This window comes from Psittacula echo (assembly GCF_963264785.1).
Source record: "Psittacula echo genome assembly, chromosome: 2".
Lineage (NCBI taxonomy): Eukaryota > Metazoa > Chordata > Aves > Psittaciformes > Psittacidae > Psittacula > Psittacula echo.
The window spans coordinates 136,660,948-136,679,997 of NC_137737.1; the positions used below are offsets into that span (position 1 = coordinate 136,660,948).

Consider the following 19,050-nt stretch of genomic DNA (forward strand, 5'->3'; position numbering starts at 1 on the left):
GTACAAGTTTAAAGTATAATGTTAAGGTCCTTTCCAACCCTAACTGTTCTATGATTTTATGATTCTATAGACATGTTTTAAATACAAAACATACATACATTTGTTTTCAAAATTAAATACTTTCACATTCATCTCTCTGGTACTTTTACATTCACTTTTACTTCATCTCTGCAGTATCTGATGCTTTCAATTAGTATACAGGGACATAAGAAATGCTGCATGACAGATACTAGTCCTTTTTCCCATCCTCAGGAGATAAGTGATCCTGGTTTGCATTGCAGTGCAGTGTAGTATGGTGCATATTGATATCTTTCCAAAGATCCTTGGACATTACTTATACCAAAAATGCAGGATTACAATCCTAAAACACATACCCTGAACAAAGATGATTGAAGTATCATCTTAAACTGATTAAAGATTCCATGATTGCACGCCCAAACCTTAAAAAAAAAAAAAACAGCATTCCTAATGGATTTATAATCTTGCCTGATGAATAACATGGTGGGGGTTATTCTGATACTGAATGTGCTGTCATTGTTCCCTTATGTCTTTCAGCTACCGAACTTTCCTTTCGGAAGATGCTGGTCCCAGCACCTTAGTGGCTACTGTTCGGGCAAAGGATCCTGATGGAGATGGGCTGCTCTATCTGATTACAGGAGGCAATGAGGAGGGCAACTTTGAACTAGATAGTCAGAAAGGTAAGGAAAGAGGTTTTAGGACACAGTTATTTACTGTGTAATCTATATTGACTCTGTTTCACCTGTGCATCAAAAACTGTGAGAAAGCACCATATTTATATACTCTGCAAACAGGGATGAATCAGTGAGAATTAGCTCTTTGCTATGATGGTGATTCTCCAATTATCAGCCAAAACTTGGGATCTTGGTCCAAGGACTTTGAAATCTAAGATGACCAATTCCTATGCTTTGCAACCGAAATACAAACTAAACCAGCAATACAGTCGCAGAGAAATACAATGCTCACTTGATTTTGTTTGTTTGTTTGCCCAGGAAAATGAAATGACACTCTATGCTTCCAAATTTAGGTATCATTAAACTCCGCAGAAACCCACCACCCAACCTGAAAGGGCCTCAGTACACACTGAACATCACTGCTATAGATGACAATGCCTCGGGGGGACCCAACCCTCTCAGCAGTTTTGCTGAGGTTATCGTAGGAGTTAATGACGTTAATAACAACAAGCCTGTCTTCAGAGAGGTAAGATGTCTTTCTGGAGATAACCTTTTCCCATCTGTAATTGGAGTAACTCTCCTTGCTACTGGTAATTCCTGGTGGGCTGAAGGGACTGTGTGTGCAGAGCAGAATGAATCTACAAGTGAACACACAGCCAGGTTTCTTCATTCTTAAGGTGTAAAGTCTTCATTCTTCTTTTTCCTTCCTCTCCCTGAAAGCTTGATTTCTTCGTGAGTATAAGCAAGAGAAGTGATTTTCTTCTGAGTTCTTCTCAGACATGCTGGAAAAACATTTTGACACTGTGCAGCAAATTCACATGTCTCTGTGTAATATATAGGGTTGGATGTTTGGGTGTATTTCTAGTGCACTTACTACAGCGACAGCACCTGGGTTCTGGAGAATCAGCCTCCAGGCACGTTTGTGCTACAGGTAGAAGCCTATGATGCAGACCTCGGTGTCAATGGAGAGCTGAAGTATGGGCTCATGCATCGAGATGGAGATTCCCTGGGCTTCAGCATTGACCCAGACACAGGTCAGTAGCTTCCAGATTACTGAGATAACATGAAAATGCTGTTGTTTTGTAATACTCTATCAGTGTGTCCATGTGGGCTCATGTTTTAACAGTGTAACTGCAGGCTTGGTTGTAACAGCATATAAAATACACACTGGAAAAAGTTCAGAGTATATGGATAGCATGCACATAGATTAAATTAAGATCATAGTGTTTGAGTGACAAATTAAGTAGGGAAGCAAACCCCAGGTCAATAGAAAGATAAAAAGCTATTCTGTATCAGTTATCTTCCTACTGGATCAAGTGTAGCTATAAAAATGCGGAGCAGAAAGTGTGACTCACAGCTTGAGTTTGTTCTTTCCTTCAGTGTGTCCATGGCTAATTTCTCATCCCATGCACAAACAGTAGGTCCAGTGTAGAGCATACATAGGCAAAACCCTCCTACCACAACAGGGCAGTGACAGACAGTCCTGGTGCATTTCAGAGGAAGAAGTTATAAAACTTGTTGATGTTTCTACAGCCAAAACAGTAAAATGAGATATTTGCATGTCCAGGACTGAGCAGGAGACTGGAAGGGGCTACAGCAGAGGAGCAGAATCCTGGTCCGTAGCATAGCAGAGACATATAAGCCCGGAATTGGCCTTCACAGGGACAGTTTAAAGTTGCTCACTCAGAAGAAAAGAGCCGAGACAGGGAGAGACTTAGTAGAGAGGAAAAACTGAAGACTGGAGAAAATTGTTCTATTTATTAACTGAGCTATGTGATTCTACCCAATTTTAACCTGTTCTATGAGGCAGCCTCCAGCTCCTGTAGTAGAGATTACTTTGGTCACATCGCTTGTGCCTTCTGTGGTGTGACTCTTTCCCAAAGTAATAACAAGCTGTCTTTGAAATAGTCAGTTCCTTGGACTGTCACTGGGGTAAACCTAAGAGAGGCCTCTCAATGAGGAGGAGAAAGTCCTCTGCTACATGAGGAGTGAGATAGCAAAGTTATCAGACTGAAGCTCCTTATCAGGGCAGCAGAAAAGAAAGCTGTTGATTACTGGCAACAGGTGACACGAGGAGAGGAGAAACAGGGGAATTGGAGTTGGTCTTGTCCAAGACATGCATTGCAGGGTTGGTGTGGATTAAGCCTGAAAGTTGTGCTGCATGGTCAGAGGTTCCTGTTGTGCAGGAGATGTGCAGGTCCTTTTCTGCAAATTCAGTCCCACAGAACAGGAGGTGTCTGTGTTCCCAGGAGTCATCACGACCATGCAGAGCTTTGACCGGGAGAAGCAGCGGGAGCATACATTGTCTGTTACTGCTACCGACCAGGCACAGGAGCCGTTGATTGGCTTGTGCCAGATCACCATCCTTATTGCTGATGTCAATGACAACGATCCCAAGTTTGAGAACAGTCGCTATCAGTGTGAGTGTTTCTTAATACCTGTCCCAGTACCACAACATGAACCTCGTTAGTAATTACTTATAACAGTGGTCAGGTTTTTTAGGTGACCAGTCTTCCTTTGCTTCTCACTAAGCCAGTTATTGCTTAGTCCATCATTAGTGGAAACATGCAGAATAGCTTGGTCCTCTTTATCCATTGCAATACTCTTAGAAACACAGTATTCACTCCTACATATGAGGCAGGTTGATCCCTTCCCTTTACAGCTTTCCCCGCCCCATTTTTCTGCACACTGAATTTTTATTTGATGTCTCAAAGCAAAACATGGCATCCTAGCTGGGAATTCATCAGCCCTGACTAGAAGAGAAACTGTTGTCTGTGTCTCTTTAACACAGCACATCTGTTCAAATAGGCTGGACTGGTGTGTATCTCTTGTCAAACAGCCTGAAATCCTTGGCTTCTAGCTTGCATTTGACTGGGAGCCCTGATGCCTCCTGTAACCAGGCTGCTGAGCTAGCTTTTCCCATTTGCTCTGGTGCAATTCCCATTTTATGCGCACGTGATGTGCTTTCTGTCAGTCTTCCATTTAAGTTTACTCTATGCTTCTCCAATAGTATCCTGCACTTCCGCACACTTGGGCCGTCTACATTTGATGTCACCCACAAGTGACAAACATACTCCCTAGTTGCTGGACAAGAACATGCCCTTTCTTGTGAAACTGCCTCAATATGGCAAAAAATAGTTGATGATTCCCCTCTACTCGGCCCTGGTGAGACCGCATCTGGAATATTGTGTCCAGTTCTGGGCCCCTCAGTTCAAGAAGGACAGGGACCTGCTGGAGAGAGTCCAGCGCAGGGCAACTAAGATGATTAAGGGAGTGGAGCATCTCCCTTATGAGGAAAGGCTGAGGGAGCTGGGTCTCTATAGTTTGGAGAAGAGGAGACTGCGGGGGGACCTTATTAGTGTATATAAATATATAAAGGGGGAGTGTCATGAGGATGGAGCCAGGCTCTTCTCAATGGCAAACTATGATAAGACAAGGGGTAATGGGTATAAACTGGAACACAAGAGGTTCCACTTAAACTTGAGAAGAAACGTCTTCTCAGTGAGGGTGACAGAACACTGGAACAGGCTGCCCAGGGAGGTTGTGGAGTCTCCTTCTCTGGAGACATTCAAAACCCGCCTGGACACATTCCTGAGTAATCTTATCTAGGTGTTCCTGCTCTGGCAGGGGGATTGGACTAGATGATCTTTTGAGGTCCCTTCCAATCTCTAACATACTGTGATACTGTGTGTGATGATGCATGTAACAACAACTCCATTTTGGAGATGTTTTGGCAGTTCTATGGCTATGTCATGTAGGGCAAAGAGTGACCAATGCCTTGTTAAAATAAAGATGGCTCACAAGTAAATCATGTTTAGCATCACAGAGGCCAGTACTTAGCAGGATTCAAAAAGAAGTTGGGTGCTCCTGTGGCAGGATTTTAACAGGAGGATGAGTAACCTGTTCAGAAATAGTCTAAATGTACATCCACACTTCAGAGTTACGCACAAGGACAGAAAAAAAATCGTGTTTCACTTCTGTGTGAGTGTGACCAACTCCCAGTGCCAAATTGATTAAAATGTTCAGATTGGGAATAGCCATTTCTGCATTCCTACCGATCATTTCCGCAAACCGGACCAAAGCAGTGATCAGAAATCAGGTGGGAGTGATCTCATTGAAGAGGAATACATTTGAAAAGAGCAGAAAAATCCTTAAGTTAAAGGTTGCAAGGATGAACCCCTCTACCTTCAGAAATGTTCTTCGTGTGAAACTGCCCAGGATTAATTTTTTTCAGCCGTAGTGAAGCTGAGGAGTGATTTGGTGATTATGGGGACTCCGGCACGTTTGAGGAACTGGCAGATTTTCTTCTTTTTTAATGGACACAGGGTACCAGCAAAGATCTGAAGCAAAGGCAGCCCTTTGGGATGGGGAAATGGCAGATAATGAGGTCACTTTATGCACAGTACTTACCCAGCATCTATACATAAGTAATCAATGTTGCTACGTCACAGAATTAAAAATAACTTCCTCTCTAGCAAGATCAAATGCCATTAGTCATAGGTTTCTATTCTTCCTGGAAACTGCTGGTTCTTTATTCCTCTGCACTAGGACATTGGTCAAATCCCTGATTTAAGCCATGCAGCTTGTCATCTGCCTGCAAAACAGACATTAAAGAAATGTGTAACTGCATGCAGCAGGGATGTCATAGTAAGTGTTAAAGTTATGTCAACAGCAAGAGAAATACATAAAATGAAAGAGCACAGCCATTTCAAGTAATTTTTTGGGTTTTCTTACAATGCAATTTAACAGATTTTGACTATAAAAGCATAATTTTTTTAAAAAAAAGATATTTTACAGTGTTTCTTAGCAATAAATTCCATTTTCATTAATCTGTTTTAGTGTCAATAAATCTCTTCTGAGAGTAGCTTTTCTGACATAGCAGGGACATGAATCCTACACCAACTAAATATCCTGGGGGATGAGGGAAGCTAATTAAAGCTCAAATTGTTGTTCATGAAGCAAGTGGTTATAGTGGTTTAAGGGTTTTACTGCCCTGCTGCCACAGCAGCAGGTACACCTAGATATTAAGGGAGAAAACAAGACCACTCCAGTTTATAAATAATATGCATTTCTGATTGTCCCACTTTAAAAATGCTAAAGGAGACATGAATAAGGAAGATCAAAAGTATGAAAAGGTTTCTGAACAAGAAGTGATTAAATTGACTGGATTGTCAAAACCTAACTGCGACAGCCTTCCCACTACCAGGGCTATTTCGATACACTGAGCTGACGGAGTCAGTGCATGGCAATGGCTCAAAAACACAATCACGCAAGCACCCCTAGCTACTTGGAGGAAGAATTGGTACTGGTTGCCTGAGGATGGAGGACAGAGCGGGACCCAAGTCAGATCAGAGCAATCTAAAGACTATAGTGTGGAAAAGAGAGGTATGCGATAGCTTTACATAAAATTGTGCCTTGCAGAGAACAGGAGCGTAGGAAATGACTGCTCAACTTAAGTGAGTCTGTCTAGGACTACAGGCATAAAGACACAACATTTGCCTCAGGTGGATTGCTGGGAACAGGGAGTGAGAGGCAAGGAAATGCGCATTTGTAAAATGATCATTGCCCTTGCCCTGGACAGCTTCTCCAAAGCACTGGGGAATCTTCACTGACCCGAGTCTTCACGCTTTGCAATAACCTGCTGCCTCCCTCTGGCGATGCTGCTGCCAACATTCACATTCAGGATTAATTCAGTTCACACAGAATTCCTTTTGATGCCGGCCTGCTTTTATCAGTAGCCGAGCCCAGCAAATTGGGCTGTGATCTGAAGCAGCGGGCATGCGAGTGGCTGTGGCATTTGCCATGCCGGGGCATGAGTGCTGTCAGCAGCATAGTCAGTAAACCTGTTTCACGCAGCACAATTAACACTCAGAATGTCAGGGAAGGGGAAGCTATAAAAGGCACTCTGTTAGTGACTCTGCCTCATTACAGAAATGTTTAGTCTCTTGTGAAGGTGGTTATGAGATTTTACATGAGTATTTCTATTATACACAGCCTGGTAAACCAGAACAAGACCTGCTGACAATATCTTTGTCTTTTCGAAGACTTCCTCAGTGAAGACACTGCAGTGGGGACAAGTTTCCTTCGTGTTGCAGCTCATGACAGTGACCAAGGTGTGAATGCTGCTGTCACATACTCAATGTTAGAAAATGAGGTGGAATACTTCCAGATCAACCCCAGCACGGGCTGGATCTATGTGAACCACCTGCTACCTCAGGTAATGCAACTCTGCTTTGGAGCAGAGCAACATCCAACCCCTCACGTCCATTGCAGAAAGTTAATTGTAACCTCTTGGTTTGTACAAAATGGTTTGCAAATATCCCAAATCTCCTTCATTTCATAGACAACACGCATTAGTAGCTATATTGTAGCAACAGACGGAGGGAACAGAAGCAGCACTGTGGAACTGATGGTAACTGTCACTAATGCACTCAGCCAGCCACCCCAGTGGGAGCAGAGCAGATACTGGGTAACCATCCCAGAAAACACCATTGGTGACACCAAGATAGTGGTATGTTAAAAGTGCAATTACTTCCCTCCTTCTTCTTTTAGTTTCAGCTTCTCCCTCTGTTGTGCTTTCTATGTCAAAAGTACAAGGATGCCCACCCTGCAACCTTCCTGCATTGTGTTCTTTCCTGTGTACTCCATTAGTGTTTGTCAGAAGTACCCGTTGCAGAATAGGTTGGCATTTCAGCTGGCAGCAGTTTCCTAGTGACTTCTTACACCAATCAGGTGTAAGAAGTCAGGCCATCAGGGGGTGCTCCTGCAGAAGCAAGACACATGCCCTGCCTGCGTGGGAAATCCTTGAGCGTTCCCATCAAGGGCTGGCTCCTCACTCCTCCATCCTCAGTGGACCATGCTGACTGTCTACATCTTTCCTACAGCTTTTCTTAGTTTAGCACTACAGCATGGAATGGCTGTAGTTTGCTTTGGGCTCTTCTAACCCAAAACAATTCCTTGTTAACCTGCGCAGACTTATTCTTTAAGGATAGTCTCTTCTGTAAACTGCCAGATAATTCCCACCTTCCTCCTCCTACATGTAACATCCAAGCACTTGCAAACAATTCAGGTTTAGTCTGTATCTTGTCTGATAAAATATACAACTCAGTGAAGAAATGGTATCTTTTTGGATTGCTTTTGTTTTGGAAGGAGAGAGGAGGGTTTTCCTTTGGCCAGTGATGCAGTTCTTGCTTGGCACATTTAATGGCAGGTAAATTTACTGTTGATTAAAGATCTGCATCAAACTTAAATGTTGTAAAATGTAATTCTGCTCCATAAACTGTTTCTGTTTTTTTCTGTTATCCAACTCATACAGGCCTATATATTTTTGGGGAACACACATGCATGTATGTTCTTGCCATCAAACTGAACATTTAACACTTGCAGCCCCTTGCTTCATGAACATATGTGGTGGCTCTTCTCTTCTTCAGACCATCAAAGCCACATCCCCTCTTGGTGATCCCAGAGTTACGTATAATCTGGAGGAGGGTCAAGTTCCAGAGACTAACATGCCAGTTCGTTTCTATCTGAAGCCAAACAGAGCTGATGGATCTGCTTCTCTTCTAGTCGCTGAACCACTTGACTTTGAGACAACTAAGTTTTTCACTCTGACAGTCCGGGCACAAAATGCAGCAATGACTCCTTTAGCTTCCTTTACCACTGTTTGTGTGAACATAACAGGTAAGCTTTGCTGCTGTTAGAGCAGCTCATTCAGAACAATATTTTTGGTTTTTTAGTAAAACATCACAAATTAAGGTAACATCCATGAAATGCCAAGCTACCTAAGAATGCTTTGTGTGTTTCTATACTGCAAAAGGAAGTTGTGCAGTCATTAAAAAGGTCTATTAGAGATAATTTCTAACTATCAAATGTGGAAATGTGACAGTGCAAATATGTGCTGTCTGAATGTCTATGCAACATTAGTGTCTGCTTTTATAAATGTAATTGGAAAGATTTTCTTTTGATAGAAAGAGAAATCTAGTAAATGGCCCCAAGCTATATAGAAAGAAGACTAGTATTACTGGAAATATTCCATACTATAGAAAGAGAAACAGCCCAGATAGGTTGGCTTTGTGTTTGGTATCTCTTTAGGGGGTTTTGTTGTATTCAGTATTTTCTATTGAACACTGAGATTAAAACTCTAGAAATGAAAATGCAAGGGTCCTTACAATAGGTGCAGTTTTCAAAAAATTGATCCAACCCTCCTTATAGCAGGATCTTTTGTAATGCTCTGCTCCTGCAGAGTAAAACTATAAACCTGATTTTAATCCCTGCTTTTTGAAGCATTAGTGGAGTTACTTTCGATATGTAGACATGTAGATGAAAATATGAATAAGTGAAGTCTCCAGTAAAAACATCTGTCTCACTTACTACCATTGAAATGAGAGACTTCAGTGGTAATTTGAGGGGGGATCCAACTTCCCTACTTCACTTTATCACAGCATTGTCTTCTATTCCACAGTCCATTGATGCAAAACCCCTACAGGTTTGTAGAGGAAGAGTGCATCAAATCAGGGTCTGATCCTCATCACGGATTATGGACCCTGCCCCAAAAGATTTTTCCTATGGTGCAGTAACTGGTAGCAGAATCTGGTAGGAACTCATTTTGGTTTTTTCACTCTTTAAGAGAGAAATAACTGCCAGAAAGTTTCATGCACAGAATTGTCCTTTATTTATGCACAAGCACACAGAAAAGGGAGTCTTTCATAGCATCTTGTTTTCCTTACCTTGCTCAGCGAATTTGCAGAAACTTAACTTTAACAAGACATATTCTCTTCTATAAAATATGAAAAAACAGCCTGGTCAAAAGAAGTTTTCACAGACAATGATGCATGTAAGAGAGAAAGAAAATTGGGATTTACAGAAGCCCTCACCCACAACTTCAAAAAAATATATTTCAGACACTGGTTGTGCAAATGGTTGTGTGTCAGAATCAATGGAGTCATGTGGCAATAGTAAAACTAAGTATGTGCTTATGGGTTTGTAGAATGAGGTATTAAGAATTTTGTCTGCTCTTCATTGAGAGAGATGGATCCGAGGAACTGTCATCACAGCTCCTCTGTTTTGGCATTGTGCCATGACACAGGAAAATGACTTTTTTAAAATGTGGCTGCTAAACTGTGAAAAGTGCAAAAAGATGTAGGGGACTGCAGCATTTCTGAGTTTAGTCCTCTTACAAAGGAACCTGAACTGAGTAGGCATGGGTTGAGCAGGAGGATGTGATCCCAGGGCAATTTAAATGGATCCTAGTCAGTGCTGCCACAATTCTCCTGCCTGAACCTTGCCCTCACCTGTCTTACACAGCAATTTTAGGGAGAAAATGTGTCAGAAACTGGCCCTTCAAAGCATGTCTGTAAAATGCCTCCTGACAGCTTCCATGAAAATGGGAAAACCCAAAGCAGAATTGCCTCTTATTATGAACCATGTGAGTTCTTTCTCCAAGCAAATTTACAACTGTGGAGAAAAAAGAAGTTATCTTCAAACATTTTCTTACCACAGTCCCTATCACCTCCTTTTGCAGATGTCAATGATAATGTTCCATTCTTCGTGTCTTCTAACTACGAGGTGTCTGTGCCAGAAGGAGCTGATGTTGGCACATCTGTGGTTCAGGTGTTAGCTACGGACTTGGATTCTGGCCTACATGGAGAGGTTTGACCTTACATCCAATTCTTTTCCTCCCAATAGGTTTTAGTATCAGTGAGAGTACGCAGACAGCAGATGACAGGGTAATGAGCCACAAATACTTCATACAGCACTTGTCAAGCAGTTGTCTAGCATATGCCCAAGGTATATAATATGGAACACAGGCAGAGAAGATGCTGTTCAGGATCTTGCGATCCTGCATCATAGCAGCTTATCCTAATCAGCAACCATGACAAAGAACTGGTGCATGATTCTCAGGGTTGCTTCCATGACAAGACATGTCAGGAGGTGGTTGCAGGACATGCTTCCAAATTCATGCCACTTCAGCATTTAAATGACAGTGATTATGGTCAGTTAAACACAGCCACTTAAATATGATCAATTAAATAACATTTCATTTCACCATCACTGGTCAAATGGCTGGTAAAACCAACATTTGACCATCATTGTCATAATGTCCTAACCCCAGGAAAAAGCTGTGTTACGAAGGAAACTGCTCATTTTCTGTGTATTTTCCTGAGCCTTTCCCAAAAATCCTATTAACTTCTTTCTGGGGGAGCTCTGGCTAGTAGAGATCTCCTGTCTATAACTGTTAGTTTGCAACTTCTGAAGAGCAACCTGTGTGGTAGAAGTGCCTGGCGGTGCTCTTGGCATGACTTCAGGGTAGGAATGGAAATGTTTTTTTTTTCAGAAGAGGAAGCCAGACCTTTGTTAAAGGGATAAATGTGGATAGCTTTCATCAGCTTTCATCAGTGGAGGTTTTCATTTGTTCAGTCCTGTTGAACAGGACCCAAACTCTGTTAGCCCTGGGGATTTTTTGAGATCAGAAGCACAGTGGGTTGCTAGAAACTGAGGAGACACCAGGGAAGATGTTATTCTATACATTCTCTGTCCTTCGATTATCCGTGATCTTTCTTAACTGCTCTTACTGGCCACTGTTGGAGATTAGATACTGGGGTTGATGGGATTTGATATCACTCATACAGATGTTATTCTGCTTGAGAATTCTGGGGTTTATATCAAAATGGGCAAAAGACTTAGAAAAATTATGTCCACATGCACGGTCTTTCCTCAGAGTGTGCCTACTTTGCAGAGAGACCCAGAAGGCCACTGGGGAAAGTCACAGCACTTGGATATACAAATGAAAGTGGAAAATGCAGCCACTCTTAACTATTTCCTTTTTAGGTTCACTACTTAATACTGAAAGACACTAGTGAGGATTACCAGTTCTTCAGCATTGAGCCTGAGACAGGAATTATTTCCACCCATGCATCTTTTGACAGAGAGAAAAGAGCCTCTTACTTAATTGAAGTTCAGTCTCAGGACTCTTCAGAATCTGCCAGACCTGGTGTTCATGGACAGCCCAACACAGGTAAAAATAGTAAGGAAGTATACATTGGGTAAAAGATATCAGAGATTGGGTTCCTTAACTCTTCTAGACTTAGGGGGCATGTGAGCTGCCTGAAATACAACAAGGTACTCCACCTCCGCCATTTCCAGTCTGCATATTCCTCTTGCATTTTCTGTTTCCGTAGACACAGCCTACGTAAGGATTTTTGTCAGTGATGTGAATGACAATGCTCCAGCTTTTCCTCGGTCAGTGTATGAGGTCAGCATAGACGAGGACAGGGATGTTGGAAGTCCTGTTGTGACAACAACAGCAGATGATGAAGATGAGGGTGAGTGGATCCTGCATGTCTTTCCAAGTCCTTCTACTACTACTGTGTGTTGTGTTTAGGGCTACATCCTTCATGGGCAAACGAATCTCTGCATCCAGGAGATGATTAAGCATTTCAAGCATTTGTAAAAGTGAGGAAAGACATTCTGGGCATATGAGAGATTTCCTTTTATTAGGTGCTCAGGTTCACAGGGCAAAGTTAGAAGCATAGAATCATAGAATAGTTAGGGTTGGAAAGAACCTTAAGATCATCAAGTTCCAACCCCCTCTGCCGTGGGCAGGGACACCTCACACTAAACCATGTCATGCAAATAAGTTAAGCTAACCTACAATCTCTCTGAGGCAGAAAGGAATCACCGGGAACCACAACCCTGCTGTAACTGACTCCTGAGCATGTGCTGACTCCTGTGCTTTCCAGATCTCCCTGGGAGTCAGTTCTACATATTGCTATTGCAAGAAACCCAAGCCTGTGTGCTTTTTTGTGAGTTAGTGGGTTGAATATGCTTGTGGAAGAATCTAACAACAGTGGAAGATGACATGGCCAGAAATTAAGGTAGGGAGAAGGGAGGAATAAGGTATGAAAAAAAACCAAAAAGCCAGACCTTCTTTTTGAGCTCACACATCAGCTGTGACGGTGTGAAACTGCCCCTGCAGTGTGGTGAGACCAGATGGGCTGAGCCAGTCCAAGAGCATGCACCACTAGTCATTTCCTGTCTTTGCTTCTCCTGTGCCTTTTTTGCTCCTTTCATGAGCTGGTCCAGCTCAACCTGCTGGAGAAAAACAAACCAATTGAAAAAAAGAAGGCAAGCCGATGTAGTGGTGACAGAGCCCAAATGAGCACTAGAGGAACATGTTGCTGGGAGCAGGTAGGAGTTGACCATTTCTTTCAGTGGCCTGTGCCTCTTGGTGTCTATGTTGGAGAAGTAAAGAGGACATTTAAAACTGGCTGCTGCACTTGAGAGAATTGGGAAAAGCGACTAGCAAGTGATGCTCAAACTCTTGCTGCAGCCAAGCTCTTCCAAGCACTAATGTTGGGCACAGCCTTTTCACTTTCTTGCCATCCATGTTGCTCTAGTCTTCTTATCCACAGCTGACTCACAACTTAAAATGCTAAACATTCTTTCTACTCCTAGCAGTTCATCTATTTCACTTGGGAAATTACTTTCTATCTTGAAATGCAATGTCATGGTGTTCTTTTTTTTTTCTTTTCAAACATGTAAACATGGGTTTTTGTTCCTAAAGATTTTGCAGCAATCAAACAACTGCTGTTGTACAGGTGAAATGTTCTTTCAAGATGAATTCTTGCTCAAAATAAGACTTCTGTTACATTTTAGCACCATCCAGTGGTTAAAAAAAATAATGTTAAAGAATACTGGCATTTGAAATGAGAGGCTTAGGAAATATTGAGCAAAATTTCAATAGCTTGTTATTTTATTATTGGCAAATGAATGCACAATAAATTGGAGATGCACAATTCCTTCATTGTCCATAAAAAGGGTTATGTGACTGCAAATTATATTTCTAAACATAAATGCAGACCTAACACCCAATTTTGCACACACAAACCCTTCAAATTGCATACATGGACCATTCCGTTTGTGGCTGTGGCTGTGTTTTGGCTGTGGCTGTGTTTTATCTCCCACACACGCTGTAACAGTCTGGGCAGGTACAGTTTCTCTTGGATACATGTCTGCTATGTATAGCTGGACTGAGTATTCAAAGAGTGAACAAACAGTGATCATTTGCTTTCTATTGTAGGTGCAAATGCCAAACTAAGGTATCAGATCACGTCAGGAAATGTGAAAGGAGTTTTCGATGTGGAACCTGAGATTGGAACTGTCTTCATTGCTCAGCCTCTGGATTATGAACAAGAACAACATTATGAGCTCCGGCTTGTAGCTTCCGATGGAAAATGGGAAAACCACACTCTTATCATCATCAATGTTGTCAATAAGAATGATGAAGCACCAGTCTTCACTCAGAATGAATACCAGGGCAGTGTCTTGGAGGAGCTCACAGATCTGCCTGTATTTGTCCTAAAGGTAAAGCAATATGCACAAAGCAGGGCAAACCTGACTTTTTGTTCAGCTAAATCCCATCCATTCGTACAAATCCAAAACAATAGTTTATTTAGGGTCACTGAGCCATGGTATTAGGATTTAGATAGCGACATTCTGTAAAGAAGAGAATAAAGAAAGCCTGGTTGAATTTACATGGTGGACCCACTTGCTTGACCAGCATAAATAGTGGTTGGACTGGACAATCTTAAAGGTCTTTTCCAACCTAAATGATTTTATCATTCTAAATGTTGAAAAATGTGATAGCTTTCCTCTGCAAAGCAGAGTCAGCATATTCTGAGTAACTATATGAGCATAATGTGGTTATCACATGTACCTCATGCATGTAAGTCACAGACTTCTTGGCTACATTTATACTACCAAATAAATGTTACCAGGGATTGTTCTTTGACTCAAACTTGATCATCTTCGTTATTTTGGTGTTAGAGCAGTCTCTGGCATGAGGACTGCTTTGTTGGCCCAGCTAGCAGTCTCCTAAACAATCCTTGGATGCAAATTAGGAGCTGGGAGTTCTCTCTGGCCTGTGCTGATAATAAGCTTGGCTGTAAGGCCACACTGTTTTTTTCAGCTTTCTGTTCACTCAGAGAGAAACAGATTCTGTTTGCCTTTGTATTCCAGCACCAAAGAGTTTCACAAGAAACATTTGCACAGCAGATCAGTTATTACTTCCACTTGGTTCTTCTTGAAGCTATCTCACCTTTCCAAAATACACTGGGAAGTAGAATATATTAGTCTGTCTAAATGTCATTCTTTTTGTTTCTCCAGGCTATGCATGATGTTTATTGAAAGAGTACTTGACCTGAATGACTCAAACTAATAGATGTTTGCTGTTAAAATACATGCTCTTTATTTAGCCTGCACAACACCAACTACCATCAATAAAAGAACAGTAATTTCCTCTTTTCTTTTACATAAACACTTACTTGCTGTGGCTTGTTCCAGGTTTCTGCAACAGACCCTGACCAAGTGGCTGATCAAAATGCCATTAACTATTCCCTGCACGGACAGGGAGCCAGCATCGAATTCAGCATCAATGAGAACACAGGTGAGATCAGTGCAAATAAAAGGTTAGACCGTGAGAAGCGATCAACGTGGCGTTTTCTTGTCCTTGCAACGGATGAGAGTGGAGAGGGACTGACTGGCTTTGCAGATGTGATCATAGAAGTGAGGGATGTGAATGACAATGCACCCCTTTTCCTCTGTGTGGTGGATGGCTGTTTCATGGGCCACATCCCTGAGGATTCTCCAGCAGACACTCCTGTCACAGAAATGACAGCAGTGGACCTTGACGACCCAAAGGCTGCTATGAATGCTGTGCTAACATACAGCATCATTCAGAACATCCAAAATGAAATTAATCTGAACTTGTTCTCAATTGACTCAGTTACTGGTACCATCTATACAGTGCTTGGGACACTAGATCGGGAGAAGGAAGACAAGTACCTACTAGTGGTTGAGGCCAGAGATGGAGGAGGGCTCACTGGGACAGGCACCGCCACTATTTTGGTGACCGATGTAAACGACCATGCTCCAGTCTTCCTGCAAAGGATCTACACGGCATTTGTCTCTGAGAATGCAAGTATTAACACTGAGGTGGCAGTGGTGTCTGCTGTGGATAGAGATGAGGGAGAAAATGCAATGGTGACATTCAGCATCCTCGATGGGGACAATGATCGCAAGTTCTCCATAGAAACAGATGAAGTCAACAACTGTGGGTTTATCAGGCTACGAAAGCGGATTGACTTTGAGAAGCCCCATGAGAGGGTGTTCAATTTGACTGTGAAAGCAGAGGACATGGATTTCTTCAGCATCGCTCACTGTGTGATCTATGTGGAGGACTCCAATGACCATGCTCCTGTCTTCTATCCCCAGTTCTACGAAGTAGCTGCCCTGGGAGAGGATGCACCAGTTGGCACCAAAGTTGTTCAGGTTTCTGCTGTTGACTTGGATTCTGGCCTGAATGGAAGGTTTTCTTTTCACCTACTAAACAAGTCTGATCCAGATGGCCAGTTCTCTGTGGCTAGTGATGGGTGGGTGATGGTTGCAGGACTGCTGGATCATGAGATGGTGACACAGTACCAACTCATTGTCATTGCCACTGATATGGGGCAACCCCTTCTGACTGGCAGTGCCACTGTTTTAGTGACTCTGCAGGACATAAATGACAATGGGCCAGAGTTTGAGGCTCATTATAATCCAGTGGTCTGGGAAAACACACCTGCTCCACAGGCTGTCCAAATGAATGAGACCTCTACATTGCTGTATGCTACTGACAGAGACACTGCTGCTAACGGAGCACCTTTCTCCTTTCACCTTCTCAGTGATTTCGATAGTCTGACTAACTTCAACTTGCAGGACTTCCACAATGGAAGTGCCTTGCTCACCGCGTTGTGTACCTTTGACAGGGAAGTGCACAAGGTGTTCTACCTGCCCATCCTGATCACGGACAGTGGAATCCCGCCAATGAGCTCTACCAACACGCTGACCGTAAATATTGGGGACCAAAATGACCACCCACATTCTGCTGGCTACATGGAATGTCTCATTTACAGCTATGATGGTAAATTACTTCCTGATGCTTGCTTCCAAGTGTGACAGTAAGACCAAAGGAGCAGCTATGAGATGCACAGGACTCTGTCCTATTCCACATAAGCTAAGATCTTAGAGATGCTATTGAAGTTTCCTTAAGCTCTAGCTGAGAGCAGTGGCGGGAAGGGGGGGATATGACTGTGGGCCATTTGGTTTGTGGAAGAAACTGAGTCAACCTTGATGGAACTGCATAGCTGGCTGCTATTCTATGCGTGTTTATCAAATGAGTAATGGTGTCTGGTTTTCAGATGCAGTTTCAGACACATTAACATTTCAGGGTGAAAAAAATGACAAAATTCATAATGTTGCTGACTAGTGATGAGTCTGCTGACAACCTTCTTCCTCCTCCTCCTTAAACCTTTTTCCTCCTTCAGACTGCAAGTCAGTTTTACTGAATACACGTAAGCTGAACTTGTGTAAACTGCCTGAGACATTCAGCCTTTCCTTCAGAAACAGCTTTTGTAAAACAAAAAAATACTAATTTGCGAGCCTTGCTGAGAGTATGCAAAACTAGTAGAATGCATGTTGCTTTTCATCTCATTCTCAAGTCTCACCATCTACTAAAAACAAGTCTAGTTACTGTAGTTTGGACATACTCTCTATCTTGCTGCCATTCCCTCCAAATTGCTATTGTTTTTTGCCCTTTAGAACACAGTCAGTGTTTTGGTTGTTTATCCTGCCAAAATCCAATTCCTCTCTAAACCTCTCTTTAAAATGCTTCAGTCAAAATAGTGAAAATTAGTAATTTTGAATACCTCTTACATCTTTCGTCAAAGGTGGCTTTTCCTTTTTCCTTTCCACCGCTTTTCGTTGCAGTCACCAGTTGAATTAAATCTATGCAGCCATACAGAAAATACACAATATGTGACACACCATATGGTATTTGCAAACTGATGCACATCTTCTCTTGGGAACTATCACAACTGGTTTTTGTAGAGATTTTAGACTTAAGACAAACCAGTAAAACTTGAATGGCCAACCTGTTTGTGTACTCATGAGAGGTTTGATTGTACCACTTACATGCTGTGTTGTTTTAGGTATCCTTCCTACAACTGTACTGGGCCAGGTCAGTGCCCCTGATGAAGATGATTGGGATCACAAAATCTACCAATTTGAAGGGAAAACATCAAGGTATTTGGAGAGAAAAATGGGAGCTGGGTGAAATGTATGGAAAACTTGTCCACACACAAAACCATAGAAAGTATTTAAAGCACCTTTTTTTGAAAACAAGTGTGCAAAAGCATTTTGTTGGTTAGAAGCTTGTGTGTAGCTCTACCAAAGTCCCTCTGAGTATGAGACTGCAGTAAATAATGCTGCATGCCAAACCCATCCACTTCTCATTTCCTGATGGCCTAGAACACCATTATAAATCCCTGTTCACAGTCATACCCATAATCAGTATCAGAGTGCCACGACAGAAAAAATACCTGCTAACTTCCATTCTCCTTCATTCAAGCTCCTGAAAGTCTGGCGTTTTCACACCACCATTGGTTTTAAGATCTTATTTGTATCAGCTGTATTCACACCAAAGCGTCTGGATTATGACCAGGACTGAGATGTACATGTGCCAGTCTAAGATTTTGACAGACATGTCACTCTCAGTGGGTGTACCTAAACTATGAGTTTGCACTGTTTGCAAAGTTATGGCTATAGTAGCCTGAGTCTCCCCACACAGTTAATACGGCATAGAATCAGGAAGAAACTTTCTGGATATACTGGTGAAGAGTCATTAGGAGCCAACAGAACGCAATGTAAAAAGTTCTGATTTGCTCTGTCCCTTCATGAGGGAATACATCTGCTTTCTCTGATAGCTTTCCCAAAATGAAGTGGATAAGAAAAAACATCAGTAATGATAATTACTTGGCTTTTGAACTTCTTTCAGCTTGTTCCATGGCTTAACTCTTATTACAGGTACTTTATCCTCAATGACAACTCAGGTTTGCTGACTGTTAAAGAAGGAACCCCACCAGGAACATACAACTTAAGAGTCAGAGTAATTGACGGAGTCTGGCCAGATGTTGTCTCAACTGTAAAAGTTGTAGTGAAGGAAATCAAGGATGATGCCCTCCATAATGCTGGTTCTATACGAATAAAAGGTAAGCAACATGAAATAAATTTGGATCATAATACTGAAATCTACCTCTTTAATGTTACTGCTATGTTACTTAGAGTTCTAATGCTCTTAGACATGGGATGAGCACTTTCTAAGCAAGGTTTTGAAAATGCATCTTTATTTGCGTGATCCTCTGAAACTGCATGTGAAGAATCACCTACGGAGAAAAAAGACAGCAAGAAATGCTTGTCAGAGAGACAAGCAAAACAGAGATGAAAGATTTCTACACCAACTTTTTAACAAAACACCAATTTGTAT

The 19,050-nt window shown here is 42.1% G+C and overlaps 1 protein-coding gene across 1 annotated transcript in view; it reads left to right on the forward strand.

Moving 5' to 3' along the window:
• LOC308217650 (neural-cadherin-like) overlaps positions 1-19,050 on the forward strand; it is a gene marked incomplete at its 3' end in the record, with an annotated part of 48,748 nt that overhangs the window by 17,517 nt on the left and 12,181 nt on the right. Inside the window, exons 7-20 of the mRNA XM_080610864.1 lie at positions 556-698; positions 1,046-1,218; positions 1,558-1,726; positions 2,942-3,112; positions 6,737-6,909; positions 7,036-7,203; positions 8,123-8,372; positions 10,213-10,340; positions 11,520-11,706; positions 11,870-12,013; positions 13,771-14,054; positions 15,033-16,650; positions 17,717-17,810; positions 18,591-18,775. Coding sequence (XP_080466990.1) covers positions 556-698; positions 1,046-1,218; positions 1,558-1,726; positions 2,942-3,112; positions 6,737-6,909; positions 7,036-7,203; positions 8,123-8,372; positions 10,213-10,340; positions 11,520-11,706; positions 11,870-12,013; positions 13,771-14,054; positions 15,033-16,650; positions 17,717-17,810; positions 18,591-18,775 — 3,887 coding nt within the window. The remainder of the gene's footprint in view (positions 1-555; positions 699-1,045; positions 1,219-1,557; positions 1,727-2,941; positions 3,113-6,736; positions 6,910-7,035; positions 7,204-8,122; positions 8,373-10,212; positions 10,341-11,519; positions 11,707-11,869; positions 12,014-13,770; positions 14,055-15,032; positions 16,651-17,716; positions 17,811-18,590; positions 18,776-19,050) is intronic.